This window comes from Pimephales promelas, chromosome 10 (genome assembly GCF_988280905.1).
Source record: "Pimephales promelas chromosome 10, fPimPro1.hap1.1, whole genome shotgun sequence".
NCBI lineage: Eukaryota > Metazoa > Chordata > Actinopteri > Cypriniformes > Leuciscidae > Pimephales > Pimephales promelas.
The window spans coordinates 16,322,116-16,347,788 of record NC_142778.1 but is presented as its reverse complement, the minus strand read 5'-3'; the positions used below and the strand labels follow the sequence as shown (position 1 = coordinate 16,347,788).

General features: G+C 36.1%; 1 protein-coding gene across 1 annotated transcript; it reads right to left on the bottom strand.

The window, feature by feature from the left end:
- Positions 1–3,739: 3,739 nt before the first annotated feature.
- Positions 3,740–6,861, bottom strand: LOC120461592 (extracellular calcium-sensing receptor). The gene is made up of 5 exons (XM_039649814.2): positions 6,610–6,861; positions 5,477–6,289; positions 5,153–5,383; positions 4,909–5,032; positions 3,740–4,794 (listed from the first exon to the last, which is right to left on the bottom strand). The coding sequence occupies exons 1-5, from the start codon at positions 6,859–6,861 to the stop codon at positions 3,881–3,883; spliced, it is 2,334 nt and encodes a 777-aa protein (XP_039505748.2). The 3' UTR covers positions 3,740–3,880.
- Between the last annotated feature and the right edge of the window lie 18,812 nt (positions 6,862–25,673).

The following is a 25,673-nucleotide window of genomic DNA, read 5'->3' as shown; positions in this document are numbered from 1 at the left end:
TAATTCTAATTAATACATATTAATGTAGGCTACATGTATATTTATAATGTCATTATAAAATATATAGTGGTTTATATAGACATTATAAATACATTTCAGAAAAAAATTATAAATTTTCCGCTTAAAAAAATCGTTCTGTGCATAGTCATAGACAGTAAAAGAAAGTGCATAGTCTATGTGCCCTCTGAACCCTCATAATAAATGACTTCTCATTTTACACACACACGCACACACACACACACAGACCGATCTATGGATAGAAAGTCCTCGGGATACCGCATCACTCGCAAGACGCAACTTGGATTAGTTGTCAACAAGGCGAAGTCCATCATTCTCCACTTCTCGCAGCTCTCTCGCGAAAATGTTCGCGGCACACTCTATAGTTTGGATCAGGTTTAGACGGTTTAGGTGTCCGTGTTTGATGGCAAACCAACCGTCCAGAGCCAGAGTCTAGCCCTGGCAGCATCGTGGGGAACATATTCAACGCACTTGGACTTTGCACCATGAAAACAAATAGTTTGCGTCCCATGATTGCCTCTCTCATCTAACGTTACTACGCGATATCACAGTTTGTCATGTCTGTCGTTGAAAAGATTCACGTGGTGTCATGAATAATTAAGAGGCCGTGTCTTTTCATATGATAACACCGATGAGTCATCAACGCACTTTGCAGTGCACTGCCACGTCACCCGCTACAATGAAGATTTTAAACCCGGAAGACGAAAAAAGCGGAAAAAAACTCAAATTTAACCATTTTAACTTTATTATTAAATCTAACAGATGCTAACATTGTCTTCAATGGTATTCAACACACATACCTCTGTTATAATCTCAGAAAATTTGGTTTGGAGTTTCATGACCCGCATGTTTTGTTGAATTGTGGTTAGGCATATGCTACTGATGTTCAGTGATTTTAAAAGTAGCCTAGCCTCAATTCGGCCTGAATGAAGTTGGAAATTATTTGCTGTTGCAAAGAATCATTTATGAATGCACTTTTTAAAAAATTGAAAATAAAATGTCTTCAAATACAATATTAAAAAAGATTTGTTACTGAGCAGACAATCAGTTGTTATTGAAACTCATCATTGCCTGGAACACACAAAAGATGGCATTTACTGCAGAGGCATGGGTTGGGGCTTGCAGACAGTGTTTTTTTTTTTTTTTTTTTTGGGGGGGGGGGCGACTTGGCTCTCCTTACCTACTCTAAGGGGAGGCTCACATTCACCCAATTTGAAAACCCCTGACTTAGAGCATGAAAGTTGTTTGGCCTGATGTGATCTATAAGTGTACCGAGTTTCATATTATTACATGCAAGTGTGTTTGATTTATGGACCAAATTTTCAGATCAAGTTTATGGACGAAGTTAATTTAATTAATATATTTAATTAATAAACTAATTATATAAAACTATTGTCAATGCACTACAATTAAACTGGTTATATTATGCCTTTACTTATAAAAAATACAAATAAAAACTTATTTAAAACATACCAGGCTTAAGAAATCTATTTTCCTTTATGCAGGCCAGACACACAGCAGTGAAATGGTTAAGCCCCCTTCCTCTACAAACACACACACACACACACAGAGAGAGAGAGACATAGGCTCAGAGAGAGCATGACCACATTCAAACAAACATCTGACTTCCTGTGGGTCCTAGCTAATGAGTGTCAATTAGAAAGTTGTCCGGCTCGAGGAGTACAATATACATACTGATTTTTGTAACTGTAGATAAAACTAACAACCCCACTTTTGTCAAATTCCAATGCACACGTTTTACAAACAACAAATAGCCGACTTCATGTTGGGCTGGGGTAAAAAGTAAGAGTTTGAAGTATATATGAATCAATGAGATCTACATGTGTACCGAGTTTCATATTATTACAAGCAAGCGTGTTTGATTTATGGACCAAGTTTGTGGACCCTGTTCCAGGGGGCGCTGTCGAGCCCCCCTGCCACGCCCAAGTACCATCTTCAGTCCGGGCCTGATGGCCGCGGGTTCTGACATATGTGCAAAATTTCAAGAGTTTTCGAGCATGTTAAGGGTCCCAAAAGTGCGTAAATAGTCGTAAGAAAAATAATAGAAAAAAATAATCCCAAGGAAAACAATAGGTCCTTCACCTTTTCAAGGCTTGGGCCCTAATAAATGATAAATAATCCTAAGGAAAACAATAGGGCCTTCACCCTTTCAGGGCTTGGGCCCTAATAAAGAAAGTAAAAAAGAAAGATCGATTAGTTAGAAAGAAAGAAAGAAAGAAAGATAGATTAGTTAGAAAGAAATTTTAGTTTGTAAAGGAAAGAAAATATAAGTTAAAAAGACAGAAAGACAGACAGAAAGAAAGATGTTAGGAAAAAAGAAAGAAAGAAAGAAATGTTAGGAAAAAGAAAGAATAGTTAGAAATAAAGATATAATAGGTAGAAAGAAAGAAAGAAAGAAAGAAAGAAAGAAAGAAAGAAAAAAGGATTAGTTAGAAAGAAAGATCAGTTTGAAAGAATGAAAGATTATTTAGAAAGATTAGTTAGAAAGAAAGAAATATTAGTTTGAAAGAAAATGTAATTAGAAATAAAGAAATAAGAAAAGAAAAGTTAAAAAGACAGAAAATAAACAAAGAAAAGTTAAAAAGAAAGAAAGAAAGATTAGTTAGAAAGAAAGAAAGATCTGTTGGAGTTAAAGAAAGAGTTTGAAAAAAGAAAGAAAAGTGGAAAAATAAAGAAATGTAAAAAAGAAGAATGATTAGAAAGGGAGAAAAGTAATAAAGGAAGAATAGCAAGAAAGAAAGAAAGTTTGAAAGAATTAGTTAGAAAGGAAGAAAGATTAGTTTGAAAAGAAAGAAAATTTAAAAAGAAAGATATTAGTTAGAAATAAAGAAAGAAGAAAAAAAGAAAAGTTAAAAAGACAGATAATAAAGAAAGAAAAGTTAAAAAGAAAGAATGGAAAGTTAAAAGAATAGTAAGTAAGAAAGATAGAATAGTTTACATTTAGATTTTACATTTATTAATTTAGCTAATGCTTTTATCCAAAGCGACTTACAATTGCTACTTTTGCCAGAGGTTGCATGCCTCTGGAGCAACTGGGGGTTAAGTGTCTTGCTCATTGGTGTCTCACAGTGGATTCGAACCTGAGTTTCTCACACCAAAGGCATGTGTCTAATCCACTGTGCCCCATTTAGAAAGAAAGAAAGAAAGAAAGAAAGAAAGAAAGAAAGAAAGAAAGAAAGAAAGAAAGAAAGAAAGAAAGAAAGAAAGAAAGAAAGTTTAAGTACAATATCAGTAAGTTGGCTTTTCCAAGCCAACTTAATTATGAGACTGGCTTCCATACTTGAAAGTCTTTTATTCATTTGTAAAAATAGGGTGATTCATGTATTTCAAATAGATAGAGGAATGACAGCAAACTTAGGCTATATCCAAATCTGTTAATGAACTCTTTTGTTTTTCTCATAAGAATGTGCTTTTTCATTCCACTGGGCTGCTTTGTTATTGCTTTTCTAGGCAAACGCACTAGACGGATGTTAAGCTTGTGTATTTCGCAGTGTCTTGCGCATGAAACAGCATTCTAAAAACATGGCTCTCAGAGGAAAATTTCAGCTTTTACATAAAACTTTCTCAATAAAATGATATACTAAGTCATAATTATATACAGTATATATATATATATATATATATTATTATATTATATTATATTATATATATATAATTATGACTTAAATAATCATATTTTTTTTAAATCAACTGTGGCAGAAACAGGCTTCCATACATCCCTGACTGAAAGGCTCATTATGCAGGTTATTGTATCCTCAGGTGTGAATCACAGCATTACAGGGAGAATGCATGACATGTTTACTTAAACATATCAATATATAATGATAAATAGCCATTTTAATTAGAGAAACCTTGTAGAAGCTTTACCCATCAAAACCTTTTTGGAATTCATGTCTGGTTTTAGTAAAATTATGTAGCACTTAGGAATGAATATACAAAACAACATGCCATAACTTGACGCTAAAATAGCAAATATCTCAACTGCTACAGTGAATTTTCCAGGAGAACTAACATAAGCTGGGATAAAAATGATCCATACAGCACAGAATATGAGCATACTGAATGTAATAAATTTGGCTTCATTGAAGTTATCAGGCAGCTTGCGAGCCAGAAAAGCCAGAATAAAGCACAAGGCAGCCAGTATGCCAATATAACCCAGTACAGCCCAGAAACCAAAAGCTGAACCTGAATCACACTCAAGAATGATTTTGTCATTGTAACTACTTGTGTTTTTGTAGGGAAAGGGGGGTGATATTGTTAACCAAAGGACACAAATAAGCACCTGTATAAGAGTAAAGGCAAGAACACTGAGTCTCTGTTGAGGAGGCCCAAAACATTTCATGACATTACTTCCTGGAAGTGTAGCCTTGAAGGCCATTAACACAACAATTGTTTTCCCCAGAACACAGGAGATACAGAGGACAAAAGTGATCCCAAACACTGTGTGACGCAACATACAGGACCATTCAGTGGGCTGACCAATGAAAGTAAGAGAACAGAGAAAACACAAAGTTAGTGAAATGAGCAGCAGGAAGCTCAGCTCTGAGTTGTTGGCTCTTACTATTGGTGTATGTCTGTGGTAGAAGAAAATCAACCCAGTTGTGATTGTGAGACATCCACCACACAAAGAGAACGTCACTAGTATGTTACCCATTACTTCTTTAAATGTTAGGAATTCAATGTTTTTAAGTTCACATCGTGTTCTGTTCCCATTTGATTTGTATTCAACAGGGCATGGAAGGCATGTTACTGCATCTGAAAACAAAAACAAATTAAAGAGAGTAAAGCATAATTGAAAGTTTTTAGGTTGACCAGAGAGAAACATGATGAGCATTATTACTGTTAATGAGAGAGGCTTGTTCATCTCACTTGTGGTGTTGCTAAACTCTCCATCTGCACAGGCGATGCAGTCAAAACAGCAGATGGGTTTTCCTTTCATGAAGGCTCTGCGAGTGCCTGCAAGACAGGTCTCACTACACACAGACCGAGGGACCTTAATATACACACAAGCAAAAATATACCTAATCATAGTCTGCACTATGTAAAATCACTGTGCACTAGTCTTAGAAAAAAAATGGCATAAAGTTTATGACAGATTATTATTATTATTTACATTTTTCTGGTTTCCTGCCCAGATTACATCAGTATCATCTTTCATTTGAATCTGCTGTCCCTCTAGCTTGGATGTGTCATATAAACCAATAGATTCAAATGTTATTATTCCTTCTGAGTTCATCTGCCAGTTAACCAGAGTATAACGTGCAACTGGGTCACCACGAGCATCAAAGTAAACGTTTTCTCCATTTTTGGTTGTAAAGTTCACTTGGGTCAGATAATGCAGCACCTGTTAAGAATAGTGGTAAAATATTACCCATGGTCTTTGAACATCAGTTTTGAATTACAGAAAATGACAGAGCAGAAATTCAAAAGAACAAACCTGCCAAGGCTGTATTTTCCCATTCTCTGCACATGTCTTGTTGAGGAATGGCCCCTTTCCTTTCTCGCAAGTCAACAGTGCTTCTATTGCATGAGCAATAGCATACACTGCCTTGTAGATATTGTTTAGAAGACTAGCATCAGACACATCTGTGTAACGTGTGTTTGTATTAGCTAGGGACTCCTTTCCAGTGCATATCTTAGAGCCATTGTGTGTGTTTTGATTTAAAATGCAGTCAAACACGCTTTCCCACAGCTCAACCAGTCCTGTGTTACCTAACCTCAAGGAGGGATGGCTACTCACAATAAACTCCCTCAATCCAGGAATGTACGCATTTGGCACAGAAAAGCCTAATGCCCCCCCTACCACAGCATAGTTAACTGGGGTTGCTACATATCTGTAAGTGATCCAACCCTCACTTCCAACCCACTGATATCCAGTTACATTTTGGTAGTAAAGCTCTTTTATGAGAATGTCCAAATCATTGCCATCTGCGAAAGCTACAATGACTTTAGATGTTGATTGTTTAATTATGTTTGTGACTTCCAAAAACTTCTCTCTTGAATCGGTTCTGTAAATGGCCACAGAGTATTCGACACAAATGCCTTCTTTCTCTGCTGCTTCTAAAAAAGTGGCCATTCCATTGTTGCCATAATCTCCCCTGCTCCTCACAGCCCCAACCCAGGTCCAGCCAAAATACTTGATTAGTTTAGCCAGTGCTCTGCTCTGGTAATAATCACTAGGAATAGTCCTGAAGAAGGATGGATACTGCTGTCTGTTACTAAGACATGCACAAGTTGCTGAATGGCTAAGCTGAAATGAGACAAAAAAAGGTTTATAATTGACATTTATATTATTAGAGGGATTACTGTCTGACTCATTGTTGTAAAAAAGACAGTTTGTGATGTTTAAACCACGATAAACATTCACGTAATTGTATCCTGGAGACCAATAGTAACAATTGCATCATTATAACAGAATGAACAATGTGAATTTAAACAAATAAACAATAATTTGATCATATTTCAAGAAATCTCTCAATCTGTACTAAATCCAAATGATTTTGCTATGCGTTATTCAATATAAATAATATATATTTACACACACACACATATATTTATTTAATGACTTACCACAGGGATTTTAAATGGACTCATGATCCTTGCAATGTCTATTGTGGATGTTGATGTAGTTTCTCCAATCACAGCTTGCACAGTAGAGGGATTTACACAGTCCTCTTCTGCTTCCATTTGTCCGTTGATCAGAGCTAACGATGCTCCCATAGAGAGAGGGATACTTGGGCAAGAGCCATAGACACGGTAGCCAAGCAAAAAGCCAGGAAGAAGATCTGTGCGGTTGTTTATTTCCTCAATGGCAAAAATCATTGTCATTGCATACTGTAGCTCTCCAGGATCAAGACTGAAATGGAAAGATAGCTTTGTTTTTTTTTCAGTGAAGTATATATATATATATATATATATATTTTTTTTTTTTTTTTTTTTTGAGAAATATGAAAGTAATATCACTTATTTTCTTACCCATTACACCTGATGTTTCCTGGATTGGTTGTGAGTGTTGGACTTACACCAACTGGATTTTGGTGGAATGAAAAAATGCCCCCAATAGAGACATTACCTTCTTTTGAGAAATGAAGGAGTTCATCTGTCCCATAAGCTTTACATTTAGGTTGTGCAGCAATCACAGTACAGGTGATAATCATAAAAATTGTTGCAACCAACACCATGATCAGCAATATGTCAATGCCTTTTTGAAATTAAAAGGTTATGTGTTGAGTAAATCATTGGCTTATATATAGATATATTGCCTAAGCATGCACCATTAGGGTTAGGCTTACATAATGCATGTTTACCATCTCTGGCCAATAATACAAGCAATTAGGATGACTGACAGAAAAACAATGCAATATGCTTTGATCCAGTCCCAAACCTCTTTATCCTTACTTCAGTAACTAGGAAAACATGAAGAACTAGAAAAAAAAGTTTGATGACACAAACTTTAAGTTGGCTTGAGAAAGCCGGACCAGAGCGTTTGAAGAATCTTGAAGTTTGAATTAAGTTGGAAAAAGATGGAATTAGAAAGAAAGAAAGAAAGAAAGATGGATAGATTAGTTAGAAAGATAGATAGATCGATAGATAGATAGATAGATAGATAGATAGATAGATAGATAGATAGATAGATAGATAGATCGATAGATCGATAGATCGATAGATAGATGTTATTGGCAAGAAGCTAGCATGATTAAAATGTAACTAGCATCATGCTAGCATGATTAACATGTAGCTAGCATCATGCTAGCATGATTAACATGTAGCTAGCATAATAATAACACGATTAGCATGTTGCTAGCATCATGCTAGCATGTTTTCAGCAAGAAGCTAGCATGATTAGCATGTAGCTAGCATCATGCTAGCATGTTTTTAGCAAGAAGCTAGCATGATTAGCATGTAGCTAGCATCATGCTAGCATGATTAGCATCATGCTATCATGATTAGCATGTTGCTAGCAAGAAGCTAGCATGTTTTTAGCATCATGCTAACATGATTAGCATGTAGCTAGCATCATGTTAGCATGATTAGCATTATGCTAGCATCATGCTAGCATGTTTTTAACATCATGCTAGCATGATTAGCATGTAGCTAGCATCATGCTAGCATGATTAGCATGTAGCTAGCATCATGCTAGCATGATTAGCATGTAGCTAGCATCATGCTAGCATGATTAGCATGTTGCTAGCATCATGCTAGCATGTTTTTAGCAAGAAGCTAGCATGATTAGCATGTAGCTAACATCATGCTAGCATGTTTTTAGCAAGAAGCTAGCATGATTAGCATGTAGCTAGCATCATGCTAGCATGATTAGCATGTAGCTAGCATCATGCTAGCATGATTAGCATGTTGCTAGCATCATGCTAGCATGTTTTTAGCAAGAAGCTAACATGATTAGCATGTAGCTAGCATCATGCTAGCATGTTTTTAGCAAGAAGCTAGCATGATTAGCATGTAGCTAGCATCATGCTAGCATGTTTTTAGCAAGAAGCTAGCATGATTAGCATGTTGCTAGCAAGAAGCTAGCATGATTAGCATGTAGCTATCATCATGCTAGCATGATTAGCATGTAGCTAGCATCATGCTAGCATGTTTTTAGCAAGAAGCTAGCATGATTAGCATGTAGCTAACATCATGCTAGCATGTTTTTAGCAAGAAGCTAGCATGATTAGCATGTAGCTATCATCATGCTAGCATTATTAGCATGTAGCTAGCATCATGCTAGCATGTTTTTAGCAAGAAGCTAGCATGATTAGCATGTAGCTAGCATCATGCTAGCATGATTAACATGTTGCCAGCATCATGCTAGCATGATTAGCATGTTGCTAGCATCATGTTAGCATGTTTTTAGCAAGAAGCTAGCATGATTAGCATGTAGCTAGCATCATGCTAGCATGATTGGCATGTTGCTAGCATCATGCTAGCATGATTGGCATGTTGCTAGCATCATGCTAGCATGTTTTCGCAAGAAGCTTGCATGATTAGCATGTAGCTAGCATCATGCTAGCATGTTTTTAGCAAGAAGCTAACATGATTAGCATAAAGCAAGAAAGCAAGAAAGAAAGAAAGAAAGAAAGAAAGATGGAATTGTTAGAAAGAAAGAAAGAAAGAAAGAAAGAAAGAAAGATAGAATTGTTAGAAAGAAAGAAAAAAGAAAGAAAGAAAGAAAGAAAGAAAGTGAAAAAAAGAATAGTTAGAAAGAAAGATGGATAGATTTGTTAGAAAGAAAGATGGATAGATTAGTTAGAAAAAAAGATGGATAGATTTGCTAGAAAGAAAGATGGATAGATTTGTTAGAAAGAAAGATGGATAGATTAGTTAGAAAGAAAGATGGATAGATTAGTTAGGTAGAAAGAAAGATGGATAGATTAGGTAGAAAGAAAGATGGATAGATTAGGTAGAAAGAAAGATGGATAGATTTGTTAGAAAGAAAGATGGATAGATTAGTTAGAAAGAAAAATGGATAGATTAGTTAGGTAGAAAGAAAGATGGATAGATTATGTAGAAAGAAAGATGGATAGATTTGTTAGAAAGAAAGATGGATAGATTAGTTAGAAAGAAAAATGGATAGATTAGTTAGGTAGAAATAAAGATGGATAGATTAGGTAGAAAGAAAGATGGATAGATTTGTTAGAAAGAAAGAAAGATTAGGTAGAAAGAACGATGGATAGATTAGTTAGAAAGAAAGAACGATAGATTAGTTAGAAAGAAAGATGGATAGATTAGTTAGAAAGAAAGATGGATAGATTAGTTAGAAAGAAAGATGGATAGATTTGTTAGAAAGAAAGAACGATAGATTAGTTAGAAAGAAAGATGGATAGATTAGTTAGAAAGAAAGAACGATAGATTAGTTAGAAAGAAAGATGGATAGATTTGTTAGAAAGAAAGATGGATAGATTAGTTAGGTAGAAAGAAAGAACGATAGATTAGTTAGAAAGAAAGATGGATAGATTTGTTAGAAAGAAAGATGGATAGGTTTGTTAGAAAGAAAGATTGATAGATTTGTTAGAAAGAAAGATGGATAGATTAGTTAGAAAGAAAGATCGATAGATTAGTTAGAAAAAAAGAATGATAGATTAGTTAGAAAGAAAGATGGATAGATTTGTTAGAAAGAAAGATGGATAGATTAGTTAGAAAGAAAGATAGATAGATTTGTTAGAAAGAAAGATGGATAGATTAGTTAGAAAGAAAGAAAGATTAGGTAGAAAGAAAGAATGATAGATTAGGTAGAAAGAAAGATGGATAGATTTGTTAAAAAGAAAGAACGATAGATTAGTTAGAAAGAAAGATGGATAGATTAGTTAGAAAGAAAGAACGATAGATTAGTTAGAAAGAAAGATGGATAGATTTGTTAGAAAGAAAGATGAATAGATTTGTTAGAAAGAAAGAAAGATGGATAGATTAGTTAGGTAGAAAGAAAGATGGATAGATTAGTTAGGTAGAAAGAAAGATGGATAGATTAGTTAGAAAGAAAGAAAGATGGATAGATTAGTTAGAAAGAAAGAACGATAGATTAGTTAGAAAGAAAGATGGATAGATTTGTTAGAAAGAAAGATGAATAGATTTGTTAGAAAGAAAGAAAGATGGATAGATTAGTTAGGTAGAAAGAAAGATGGATAGATTAGTTAGGTAGAAAGAAAGATGGATAGATTTGTTAGAAAGAAAGAAAGATGGATAGATTAGTTAGGTAGAAAGAAAGATGGATAGATTAGTTAGGTAGAAAGAAAGATGGATAGATTAGTTAGAAAGAAAGATGGATAGATTTGTTAGAAAGAAAGAACGATAGATTAGTTAGAAAGAAAGATGGATAGATTAGTTAGAAAGAAAGAACGATAGATTAGTTAGAAAGAAAGATGGATAGATTTGTTAGAAAGAAAGATGGATAGATTTGTTAGAAAGAAAGAAAGATGGATAGATTAGTTAGAAAGAAAGATGGATAGATTAGTTAGAAAGAAAGATGGATAGATTAGTTAGGTAGAAAGAAAGAACGAAAGATTAGTTAGAAAGAAAGATGGATAGATTTGTTAGAAAGAAAGATGGATAGATTAGTTAGAAAGAAAGAAAGAAAGATTAGGTAGATAGATAGATAGATAGATAGATAGATAGATAGATAGATAGATAGATAGATAGATAGATAGATAGATAGATCATTAGTACATATAGAATGGTAGTTTAATTGAGTCTAGGGCTTCAGGGAATTTAGATTTGAGTTTTTGTTGTACGCTATTGGGCCACCGTAGTCTTGGCTCATTTTGACCATGCTGCAATGAAAGTCAATGGGATTTTTATGATTTTTAATATTAATTTTTAAGAAATCTGAAAGTCGAATCAGTCTAAAAAGATATAGCAACTCGAGTCAGAACAGTCTGAAGGTCTGACCCGAGTTTGGAGTTTGTAGAGTTAAAGCTCTAGGAGGAGTAGCAGTCAGAATATTTTGGGTAAGAAAAATAAGAAGAAGAATAATAATAAGTTTAAATAGGATTTCAGTAAGTTGGCTTTCTCAAGCCAACTTAAATATATAGCTTGAAAATATACTAAATGATAAACGGCTGTCTTAATTCTTTCCTATTTTTTACCCCCTTCAAGACCACAAATCAAAGCACTAAATACCTTTAATTGAAATTGATCCAGGCTCATAAAAGTATACTATTATCCTAAAAAAAAAAACTACAACTGAGCCAAAAATAAGATTTAATATTTGATTTCAGACACCTGTCACGCCTGAGGTGTTCCCCATAGCGTCAATTGACGTATCGTTGAGTTTCCTTCGAAAGGGAACAGTTGTCTGTGAAATGTTTGGAATTTCCAGAGAAAATAAAATTAACCCATTGTTTCTTCAGAGGCTCGGATGAAGGAATTATAAAATACTTTTGTGTTCATGTGTACATCCAAACATTGAGTAACTGCCTTACTTCGGCTGCCATAGTTCTGCCTGTCATTGAACACGGGCTGGCATATGCAAAAATTTGGAGTCGTACTGCACATATTAATGATCCCGACTGTTGCTTTACAGTCGGTGGTATGTGGAGATTCACCTATTTTTCAGGGGTGTTTTTAAAAAAAAATTAGATTAACCCTCTGATGGTCTTCGCCATCAAAATGACTTGCTTGGATTAAAAAAAAAAAGTTCTCTTTTTCCAAATGGTATGAAACTTCCTACGGCTCTCAACACTTTCTAGATCTGCAAAAAAAAAAAAAAAAATTAAAATGGGACGTTATCTGTTTTTATGTAGGCGTGACAAAAATAGTCACACTCATGGTCTTCGGGGTCACATTTAATTTTGTAACCGAACAATCGGTTGTTTTGTTTTTTTAACAAATATTATTTTACTGTTTATTAATGTTTTTACTCAACATTTGTGCAGTTTTTGGAGGATTTATGATATCTTTTAAATATCTATAAATAAATAAATGAATATTTATTTATCATTGGACTAAAATTCATCATCAAAATCAGAAATAATGCAGAACACAGACAGAAATGACAGAAATCAAGTGGCACACTTCCAAAAATGCAAAAAACTTCCACAATCCAAAATTATCATGCTCACACACGTGCACACACACACAAACACACACATATAGAGGAATACAATATACAGGAAAACATACAGACTGTAAAAACTGTTCTCTTATCATTTGTAAAATAAAATACTCTAAAATGCAGAACCACCGCAAAAATAAATTGGTAACACTAAGACACATTGAAAATGTGCACACACACACACGCACGCACGCACGCACGCACGCACACACACACACACACACACACACACACACACACACACACACACACAGGAATACATTTGTAAGGCTATAAAAAAGATAAAAGAGATGAGACCAACTATTGTTCTATTGTTCCAAACTATTGATTTTTACTGCTTTATTTGATAATTTGTTATTGCTGTTCAGTTGAAATAAATGAAACATTTCTCTTTGTAACATGTTGTTCAGGTTTGATTCTAATCATAATGTAACATTCTTGAAAAACTGTTGTTTTTTCAGTACAAAAACAAATGCTAAACTTTGACAAAAGTATTTAATTTTGTTATAATTGTGATTTTATAATATTTAGATATGAATCCAACTGAATCCAACTTTAGAAACTATATCTTTCAGTAATTCATATAGTATATAGGCCTAGTGGAGCTCTATAGCCATCTAGTGGTTAAAAAGACTTATTAAAAATTTTAACCTGTATTTTCCAAAAAATGGGCAAAAATCTTCCATTCAACCTTGTAAAATTATCCCCAGGAATGAAAGTTAGAAATCTGGGTCTTTTATAAAGTTTATTTAACATAAAATGCTGTTTTCATCAAGTTAATCATCAAGACCGCCGATTAACTGAGGGGTGAACAGACACTCACTCTGAACTCATAACGTGCACCGCCGAAAAAGTGCTGATTGACAACCGAGACGCGAGTGAATGACGCACGCGGGGAGGCGGAGTAAAGACGCGACGCATCTCCGGACACAGCCAACCCGCATTAAATAGATGATACTATCCCCTGATAGGATGCCACAACTGTCAATCACTTAACTAATAATGTCACACAGGGAACTACACTCACCGGCCACTTTATTAGGTACACCTGTCCAACTGCTCGTTAACACTTAATTTCTAAGCAGCCAATCACATGGCGGCAACTCAGTGCATTTAGGCATGTAGACATGGTCAAGACAATCTCCAGCAGTTCAAACCGAGCATCAGTATGGGGAAGAAAGGTGATTTGAGTGACTTTGAACGTGGCATGATTGTTGGTGCCAGAAGGGCTGGTCTGAGTATTTCAGAAACTGCTAATCTACTGGGATTTTCACGCACAACCATCTCTAGGGTTTACAGAGAATGGTCCGAAAAAGAAAAAACATCCAGTGAGCGGCAGTTCTGTGGGCGGAAATGCCTTGTTGATGCCAGAGGTCAGAGGAGAATGCCCAGACTGGTTCGAGCTGATAGAAGGGCAACAGTGACTCAAATAACCACCCGTTACAACCAAGGTGGGCAGAAGAGCATCTCTGAACTAGGGTTGCAACGGTATGAGATTTTCACGGTATGATAATCGTCTCAGAAAATATCACGGTTTCACGGTTTCACGGTATACGATATTAAAACTATCATTATTATAATCAGCATCAGCTACAATGGCCCTTAAATGAATAAAAATAGATATTGTTTTTGGTTGAACATGGTTTATTGTAACAAAGGTTTTTTCAATAGAGTCTTTGGAAAATGTATATTTATTTCCTCAGAAATTCTGGGTTGTCTGAAATAACTGATCTGGATTCTGTGATTGAATACAAAATGTATTTTTGAGAATGCAATCAGATAAAATGTAACAACTTTAGTTTGTCTACACAAGAGAAGTTTAATAAATTAAAACATGGACAAAAAACTATACACAATAGTAATATATTTTAATCATAGGCTAAACCAAACTTTTTTTTTCCAGGTTGTAGGGGAGAGCGGGGCACAACCTAACGCTTTTTGCTTTTGGCTCAATTAATTAAAAAATAATTAGGTTAGATTAATACTTTTTTTACACAAGCAACATGCACATCTCTGCTACAAATGAACACTTAAAGTTTTTTTCTAGGACCTACCATTTTCGTACAGTTGGACTGAAAGTGACAGAAGTGCAAATGTTACAACTTACCCCATATGCGGGGTTAATTGTAACAGATAGAGGGGTTAGTTGTAACACTTGTGTGTAACACACATAATTCAGTACTATTTTATTTGTATAGTTTGATATTGTTTGTGCATCTGTATAGACAGATATCCATACATATCCCTCATCCAATCATCCTTCTATTATGGATCAATATCATGGATAGAGTAGAGACATAGAAAAGGGCTGCATAGTTTTGCAATAAATAATAATAAATAAAATTATAATTATTGTAATTGCAATTAAATTAGATTTGTGTGTGGCAGCTGCATGATGTACAATTATTATTATTATTAATAATAACAGTAATGATAATACAAATTAGCTTAAAATAAAAATTTAAAGGGTTTATTGCATTAATAACAGGCCATATTTTTAATAAATAAACAAGTTATCATTCATATTACACTAAATTTTAAACATTTTAAATCCCAACATTGTTTGTGAACGTCTAACAAAGTTAAATGTATACTCAAACCTGAAAAGTTGTGTGGCTCCGTTTTCATTTGATTATCATTGTACACTTGGAGGCTTAGTTGTACCACTCTGTTAGAATTAACCCCGCTGTGTATTACATATTTTAAACCTAGCTAACAGTCGCTAGGAATTGCTGACATGTTTCAAAACGGTGCTATGTTTGAGCCAACAAGACGGTGATTAAGGCAATATAAAGTTAGATTTGGAAACGTATACACCCAACTCAGAAACCGAAAAAAAACCTATGATGAAAAAAATTACTTTCATGGTGTCAAAACACTCTTTGTCCAGTATCTTCACGAAATATAATCAAAACTTTCCGCAAATTCGCGGGAGACCGTCTTCTGGCAGCAAGAGAAAAATAGCGGAAAGACAGCCTGCTTGATCCTGAAGAACTGTGTAAACGGTCCGTGTTACATTTAACCCCGCGTTAACACCTACTGAACACCTATGAGTTTCAGTCAGTGTATTTGATGATTATTCTTTAAAAAAATAATTATAAAGTGCACATTAAGTGTTCTCTGTCTAGATATGTTCATGTGTTCACGTCTTCGTAGTGGCTGAGACAGCTTTAAAAACCATGAGCGTCATGCGTACTTGAGTGTGTACTAGATCTACTAGACGAAACGGCGCTGCTCATTCAGAGACACGCTGAAGGGGCTTGCACACCAGTCTTTTTGCGTTGTATATTCACAGACACGCACATCGCGATTTGATTTAGGCTACTGCATTATTTATCCATCTATCTTTTTAAATCGCACATTTTACGTGGCATCTGTTTTGTAACGCAAAAAGACGCATGTGTGCGTCTTTTTGACAGACCGGGATTCCCTCAGCATGACAGAAATAATATGGCCTTAAGTTATAAAAGTTATGAATAACCTTTATCTTCACGGAGGGATGGTGTTCCTAAATATGGGAGAACATGTTCGACGTGTTTACTCCTTTTGCAGCCACTCTTCGTCCACATATCTTGCAAACTGGATATCCATCTTCAAGGACAACATCACGATCGTTTTTCGGATATAAGTTACAAAATATTCCCATACTGCAGATTTTATTTTATTTTTTTGGCGGAAGATAGAGATTCGCAGCCTCTGTCTCGGACATTTTCAGCGCTGTATGGATATGGAGTAAGCAGTCAAGCTGAAAGATGTTGCATGCGGCAGTGCAGGTGAATTCTGTTTTTTTTTTTTTTTTACCGCGGATAAGCAAATGTGCACGATATGATAATCGTACACGTCAATATCGCGATAAACCGTCATACCGGTATACCGTTACAACCCTACTCTGAACGCACAGTACGTCGAACTTTGAGGCAGATGGGCTACAGCAGCAGAAGACCACACCGGGTGCCACTCCTTTCAGCTAAGAACAGGAAACTGAGGCTACAATTTGCACAAGCTCATCGAAATTGGACAATAGAAGATTGGAAAAACGTTGCCTGGTCTGATGAGTCTCGATTTCTGCTGCGACATTCGGATGGTAGGGTCAGAATTTGGCGTCTACAACATGAAAGCATGGATCCATCCTGCCTTGTATCAACGGTTCAGGCTGGTGGTGGTGGTGTCATGGTGTGGGGAATATTTTCTTGGCACTCTTTGGGCCCCTTGGTACCAAATGAGCATCGTTGCACAGCCTACCTGAGTATTGTTGCTGACCATGTCCATCCCTTTATGACCACAATGTACCCAACTTCTGATGGCTACTTTCAGCAGGATAATGCACCATGTCATAAAGCTGGAATCATCTCAGACTGGTTTCTTGAACATGACAATGAGTTCGCTGTACTCAAATGGCCTCCACAGTCACCAGATCTCAATCCAATAGAGCATCTTTGGGATGTGGTGGAACGGGAGATTCGCATCATTGATGTGCAGCCGACAAATCTGCGGCAACTGTGTGATGCCATCATGTCAATATGGACCAAACTCCCTGAGGAATGCTTCCAGCACCTTGTTGAATCTATGCCACGAAGAATTGAGGCAGTTCTGAAGGCAAAAGGGGGTCCAACCCATTACTAGCATGGGGTACCTAATAAAGTGGCCGGTGAGTGTATACTCTCATTCCGGCGTAATAATCAAGACACTTTACTGCCGTACCATGAGTGCAGCAGGCGCGATGACTACACAAACTTAGTCCCGGTCACGTTAGAAGCCGGGGCGGGGACTATTTTCAGGCGCCTGCTGCACTCATGGGACAGTGAAGTTTCCTGATTATTACGCAGGTATGAGAGTATAGTTCCTAGTCATATCAGCCTAAAAAATCGCAACTTTACATTTTCCGTCTGTCTTAGTGCACGATGTAACTATAGAAAAGTCAAGTTTTAAATAGGAAAAATATCAAAACACTATGGTAATTTTTTGGGGAGAAATGCTAATGGTCTTGTGCCCTTCAGTTATGTATGCTAAGCTACAGTATGCTAAAAGTGGTACCGCCAGAACCGGAGATCGGCTGAATGGATTCAAAAAAGGTAAAACTCAACAGTTTAACTCTGGGGGAGTTGTAAAATGAGCGTATTTAAAAAAAAAAGTGGAGTATCCCTTTAAGAGGACTAGGAAGAAACCACGCAATTCATATGGATTAGGTGATATTTTTTTGTGATTAACTTTTTAAAGCGTAGCGTTTTGAGAAGACATAGTGTTGATTTTACCCAGCTTCTTCAAGTTTGCATGGCGTGTGACATTTGGAACCTCATTATGTTGTGATTCTAGGTAAGATTTGTATTACATTAACGTTACTTGTCTTTGGCAGTAGTATTTTTGACACAAGGTGTGTTCGACATCGCCTGCGGCTGGATGCAACCGATCGGCGAGAACAGCCGCGTGCAGGCGGGGAGGAGCTGCAAACGGAGACGTGAAGTCGGACAATTTCTGGTTCCCGTAGTGACGGCTCACTTGGTGTTTGCATGCTTTACCACAGCTTAAGTGTAATAAATGCAACATTTGCCAAATAAACAGATATTTCAGACACATTTTCATTCAACACTTTACTGCTTCATACAGAATCTGTTTGAACTGGAATAAAGTTCAAAATAAGCCTATAATCAATGACGTGGAGTCAACGTTTTTTAATCAGTTTTATTTTGATAAACATGATAAACATGACACAATATAACATCGCGACTACATGAAAAGACTGTTTACTGTTATAGAAAACTTTAGTGGAGCTTTAGTGGAACTAAATGTGCGAGAATAAACACGAAACGCACGTGATCGTTGTCATGCGTTGAATCCGGCGAATCGTGGAACAGCTGTGACATCATCAGAGCTCGTGCAGCCGCTCTTGAGAAGCTGCGCTGGCTGAGTCCTCCGGCTACTCTCGTATCGCTCTCGCGGTACTTTGATGGCATACATCACAGTCACGTGGAGTCAGCGCTGCATCAAGTCGGACAAAATTTCTAACCGGCATGCACTGTTTCAAGTCAGCCGCCGTCTGCGTAGAGCTGCATGAAGTCGAACAAGCCTAAAGTCTAACAACAGCACGTCTTTTTCAGTTCAGCTACATTCAATTTGACCAATCATAGCCAAGCTTTTCAAGTGACGTCGAAGCAGACTCGAAGAGATGAAGATGCTGCCTAATAAAAGTTACTGGTAAGTATTAGTTTTTTGCTAAATAAACAGATCACTATTTAGATTTTTAATCTTAATAAATCTTTTTAAATTCTATGTGGATACATTTGTTTGTCTTACACAAATATACAAATATAAAACATTGTCCAATGCATCTGCAAAAAACCTAATTAGTCATTGTAACATGTACAACATTGCATTAACATTATTTTTATTTGCAAAATGAAGCTGTGTATTTATTTCTGATTTCTTGAAAAAAATGGTGTCATTATGTCAATGATCTTTCTTTGAAAAGTTTTGGGGAAAAATACATGTTATGAACAAAGTTACTTTGTCTTGAGCTGACCAATAATGGTAGTGTGTTGATTGGTGTTTATAGTAGTTCAAGCATGACAACCTTATGTATGCATTTATAACTCTCTTTCTTTTATATTAATATTTGTTGTTTTTCAGACAGCTGCTATAAGAAAAATTGAAATTGGAAAGAAAACGCAATTCTAATGCGGATGTCTCGCCACTTACAGTTTTTTTTATTCGCTTTGGTACTATTTTCACAAGTAAGGTGTACATTTTCAAAACTCTTAGTGCTAATATCACAACAGATCATCAAAAGTGCACTTTTTTCAAACATTTCATCATGTTTTCAACTGTGTTAGTACAATTCACACAATCACAAAGTATCCTTTTCACAACACAAAATAAGTGTTTCATCTACATTATTGTTTCATTCACAGTAACTGCCTTTCATAAAGCTCTTACTATCAAACTTTTGATTTGCATCTCTTTTTGTTCAGTTTAATACTTTTGTCTATTATTTAATCCAACAGATCTTAATGGTTAATCAATTAATCATTTGGTAAACCTATAGATTTTCATTTCAGCAATATACAGTATATGGATTTTGAGAACTACAGAAATAAAATGTGTGTTTGTATGAATATTTAAATGACATGTAACCAGTTATTTTTTTATTTTTTCACAATTTTTTTCACAGTCTGACCACAATTGGCCACTATGTACTGTAATGTGTGCACTAAATGTTATGTTTTGTTCTTCTTTAGTTACATTTCATTATAGAAAGTATACCTATATTACAATTATATCTGAAAAATAAAAACTATAATTTGCCTAAATGATTGTAAAGGATGTCTTCATTGATCCTTCATTTGATTAGGCCTACATATATGATGGATATTTGGAAATTATAGATTATGTAAATGTTGGGTACTGTAAGTGTATTGCCTAATGTTACAGTAAAACTGTGTAATCTGTCTTTTACAGTATATTACTGTAGCATATTCATTTCAGCACTTCTAAGGCCGATTTGAAACATGTATCTTGCATTGTTTGCTGTTGGATGAACTGATTGTTAAAAGTACTAAACTGAAAGAAGATCATATTGTTGTGTTTCAGTGATTAAACCAAATGTTCTCATTACATATTACAATAATCTTGTGTTTGAAATAATTATTATGTGGACTGAAAACATGTGCCACTGACTGAAAGCATTACATCAGGTTTTGAAAGAATGACTAGCTGCGTTACAAGTGTGATCAGTTTGGATTTTTGTACTAAGAGTTTTGAAAATGTACACCTTACTTGTGAAAATAGTACCAAAGCGAATAAAAAAAACTGTAAGTTAAATTCAACCAGAGGTTTGTGACTTCTTCTGTCTGTTATCTTGTAATACTGGAATGCTGTGACATTGAATTAAAACAATGTTCTGTCCTAATATTTTTCATAATGAGTTACTAGAAAGTGTACTTTCTTTTTCAAGTGTGTAAAGTTTTATTGTGAAAATTGTTATCAGCATAATGTTAGTATAGTAAACGTGTAATATATTCACAAAGTAAAATTCTGTGTAAGTATTAGCAACGTACTATTGAAAATGTGAATATACTGTATTTATTGACCAATAAAGTACGTTTTTCACCTGGAAAGTGTGTTGAGTAGTCCCTTATTTAATTCAGCCTTCAGTATACTGGTAGCCTACATGCTTACCAAAAAGTAGCCTAGCAGAGTAATAACAGATATTGATAAGTAGCTAAAAAGTGTACACACAGAAAAATCAAGGTACAGGACTGTACCTAGGAGAGTACAAATGCTTTGTCGCCCCAGCTGTACCCTAGTAGAGTACAACAATGTACCTCTGAACATTGGTACATTTTTGTACCTTCTTGTTTGTACCTCTAAAAGAACATTTATGTACCCCTAATGTTAGAAATATACCATTTATGTCCTGGTATGGTTTAAAATTACATCCTGGTATGTATTAGCTATATTGTTTTAAATACAAAACAGAGGCAATGTGCATGTTTCACAATTTCTTTTAATCACAACGTTCTTAATAAAAAAGTATAAAACATTCTCAATTAATGTTGTAACAATACAATTATAACACATACACTGTACCCAATATTAAGAACATGTAGAATGTTTAAATTCCTTTGTTTAAAGGACCTTTGGTCTAATTACACATTGTTACCCAGTCAACCGTTATCTGAGATTTGTTTTCATGATTGCCGAATGTAAATAGTTTTATCTCTAAAAACAGTTTAGCCTATAACGCTAGTATAACGCTAGTATATAGGGCATAGAGTAATGACAAATAAAAATCGCTTGTTATTACCACTAACAAGGCTCAAAATAGCCCCACACAAACACGGTAGCATAATAAGGGTCCCTACATTCAAACCGAAGCATTGAGAACTTTGTCAGTGTCCATACAGTTTAATAAGAAGATATTTTATACATACAGTCAACTTCGCGAATACAGGAAGAAGCGGCAGTACTATACAGTATACTATAAGGCGCACCTTCAATTACCTATTTTAGAACATTTTTCAAACGTTTGACTGGGTTTGCATTATGCATCCACTAGATGTGCTAAAGGGAATGCAGCGAGTGCGCGGCGTCGGAGGTGAGGCGTTTATTTACTAAGCGTGAGCGCGCTGGGGCGGGCACGTAACTTACATTCGCAGCCTGCTGACAGCAGTGTCTGTTCGTATGTGTGTTAGAGAGAGCGCTCGTGAGCGGGAGACACACATAACCTGATTTATACGAGGTTGAACTGGCCGTGTGACAAAGGCATAAGATGGACACGAGCGCGAGCAATTGATCCATATATAATGCGCTCCGGATTATAAGGTTTGAGAAAAGGCCGGATTGAGAAAATTAAAGGGTTTTAAGTGCGCTTTATAGTGTGGAAAATACGAGTACTACTCTCTCTTTTAGACCAGCACGCGACGTGTTTAATATAGACGCATATTAGCCTACACCAGATTTTCTCTCAAATGTTTGCTTTCACTTTAGACATAGCCAATTCTGTTTATGTAAACATTAGGGGTGTAACGGTACATGTATTTGTATTGAACCGTTTCGGTTTGAGGCTTCCGGTTCGGTACGCATACAAACCGAACGATTGCTTGGACCATTTTTCTTGCCGGCAAAATTCGTGCTGACGCTGCCAACACAACGTTGCGCAACATCCAAATGGCAAGCGTAATGAAAGCAGAACGAAACTGCGCTCCTCGTTATGTGCTTCACGGATCGTTTATCAGTTCGGACCAGCAACATCTGTGCAGCGCGAGCCGATCTCGATCAAGCAACACTGTTACCACACCGCGCTAAGAGATCCGGTAAAGAAAACATTTGAATTCGCCACTGAGGTAATAACATCGCTGCCAGATCTAGTGAGATGGATTCACATTTCTCCGTTATTAACCGTAGATCTCTATTAGATCAAACAGCGCTGTCATGGAAACCAGGAGAAACATTGTGCCGTGAATGAACTAGTACTTTACGTCCACAGACCAGCAACATTCACCATGGATTTAATATAGTAACACTAACTGGAACCAGTTTGGCTGGAATGGTGAAATGCTTTCAAGTACTTCACACATCTTTTTCCATCACTTCAAAATTCAAATATTATATAAATAAATATATATTTAAATGTTATTTTTAATGTGATGACCAAAACATTATTTGTTCATCCTTCAAAGATGACCCCCATTTATAAACCTGAAAGTTTCAAGATCTAGGAAAACTCACACTTATTTAAAAATATTTTTTCTTTAAACAAATAGGAAATTTCGCTGGCATTTCTTTGTTTTTGCTGTATCGAAAACGTACCGAACCGTGACTTTAAAACCGAGGTACGTACCGAACCGTGATTTTTGTGTACCGTTACACCCCTAGTAAACATTGTGTGTATTTAACAGTATTAGCATAATAAGACTTGAAAGATAACTTAGTCCAGTATTCAGGCGCTGTTTGACAGGCTTCTAATGCCGCGCGCTCAGGAAAGCGCACGTTAGAACAGCGCGTGAATTAAATGTTTAACCGGCAAGGCTTATGCAAACAATGAACTTTTGTGAATTGCAGTGTCCCGTACCTATTCCTTAACGTGTGATGTGTAGGCTACGTCGCGTTGTACAGTTGAGACAGAGGCGCCAGAACTGATAGAATGCACTGTAACACGATACTACTACCATATTTCTTCATAAGCAGATCGTGGAGACATTTACTATTCGTGATGTCGCACACCCCTAGAATAAACCATTTAACGACTAGTCATCGACTGTTATGCAAAACTAGTCGACCAGCAAAAATCTGTAGTTGTGAAACCCCTATTACACGATATGAATGAAAATGTGAGTTAAAGGACAATGGAAGCAAGACTTTACTGCAAAGCACCCACGTGTCATCAATGTTAAGAATGTACTTGATCTGCCCAAACACAGGAATTTTTTCTACATGTAAAAGATCTAATGTCAACACATCACTAACAGCATACTTGATATTGTCTGCAGAAAGTTGAGAGACGCGTTGCATTATTTTACCATCAAATTCTACCTCCCTGAAGTTACCACTTTCTCTTAGAGCAGTCTGGAGATCAATGGGTAAAGACAACAAAGCTGTGTGAAAGGGGCTTATCTTATACATTATCCTAGATTAATGTTAATGTATGGTCCTCTTCGTTCTCACTGGTGTATGAGATTCAGTTATTAAAAGTGTTAAAAAATGACTCTGTATCTCGAGGTTGTGGCGCGCACACTATGGTTAACCGAGTATTAACCGATAAGTGCCTCGGTTAACGGTTAATGAAAAACTTGAAAACGTGCAGCCCTTCCGTACTGAAGCTGAGATCGTTCACCAGCTTTGTGGAACGGTATGCGCGTGTACATGTTTTCGACGCGTCCGTTATAGCCTACGTCTCATCCTGACGTCATGCGTCTTCCCGGGATTTTTACAGGTTGTGTGTGAACGCACTCACAGATCCCGGCAAATCACTTGCAGTGTGAATGAACCGAAATCAAACATTCCCGGGACAAATGCTGGGTCACATTATCCGTGTATTTTCTGAAATCTCTGTGTGAAAGGGGCTATAGTGACATTTAGGTGTTAAAACATCTCCAAATACTTCAGTCATCTCTGAAAGGAATGCATGCACATGTACTTGTAGATATGCTAGTTCATCTTTCCTCAATTTAGCTGCCATGACAATATCTGCAATCTCTTTACATAATAAGAACACATGCCAATATCTGCTGCCAGGAAGAACACGATGGCCCATTATAAATGGCAACAATCTAAAAAGACTCCATTTCTGAGTAGCTGTTCCTATGATCCCTGAAGTTTGAAGAAGTCGTTCAGATAACAGAACAGGCTTATTGGCCTTGTCATTCTGACCAAAATAGAATTTCTGAAGCTCTTCATTTAGCTCAGTTATAGTTATATGCTTTTGTTTATGAGCTTCGCAAATAACATGTTTCATTGTCAGTGGAAAAACTCCCTCTAACAAATCATGCATGATGTCTGGGGGCAAAGACTTGGTCACATCAAAATAACCTAGCGCATCAAATGAACCACGTACACCATACAAAGCAACATTTTCTTGGTTATGCTGGACACACTGGAGATGATATTGGTGGACTTCAGTCGTTCTCAGAACAAAACTATCTTCCTGGAATTTTTGATTAATTTCTGAATGTGTTCCCATACAATAACGGCAAATTCGGCCGGAGTTAAAACACATGCGGAAGCCACCAATCATATGCAATGACAGATTGTCAGCAGAAACCGTTGCTAAAGCAGCATAAACTTTGTGTTCTGTTCCACAGACAGTTACAGTGATGCCTTCAGTTGACAGCTGTTTGAGGTCATCTATCAATGGTTTTAATATGACGTCCATACCAAACTCTTTCAAATGTGAATAACGAACCAGCAGAGCCAAGTGAATATGCTTAAGGTGAGATCGATACTTTCCACCTACATTTCCAACCGTGTAGTAAAATGCACACAACTTATACTTCGCTCTCTTAGAACCTAAAGGGTTAACTATTTCCAATTCATCTTCATAAAAAAATGAAGTCTTAAGGCATCTGGATGTTCTCTAAAAAAACAAATGTTCCTTAAAATAAAGTCCATCCTTATTGTCCATCAAAAACAGTTCATCTTGGACCTTGTCATTTTCAGACTGTATTTGATTCCAGACATCTTCATGAGAACAGTATTTTTTTTTTAAAACTTCAGAAATGGGAACATAGCAATAGGTTTCTATTTTGTGCCCTGAAGGGCCTCTCAGTGTGTTGTGTACAGGCTCAGTGTAGTCCATCTTGGCTTTACAGTGTTCTTTAATCATATGCGGGGAATGAACCACCTCAAAGGCTTTATCAAATAAATCAGATGAGTGCAAAACCTGCTGAAGTTCAGGGCACTTTGAAATATCAAAACCACTTTTTTCAAGATGATAAGAAATAAAAGAATCATAGTTATCTTTGAAAAAACAAAAGAGAAATTTGACATCATCAGCAATGTCTTGTTGAACTGACAAATGTAGAAGGTTTTTCTCTCTGCATTTTAGAATGAATCTGTAACAAAGTTCAGGGAAGAAGGACGCAGGAACCGGATA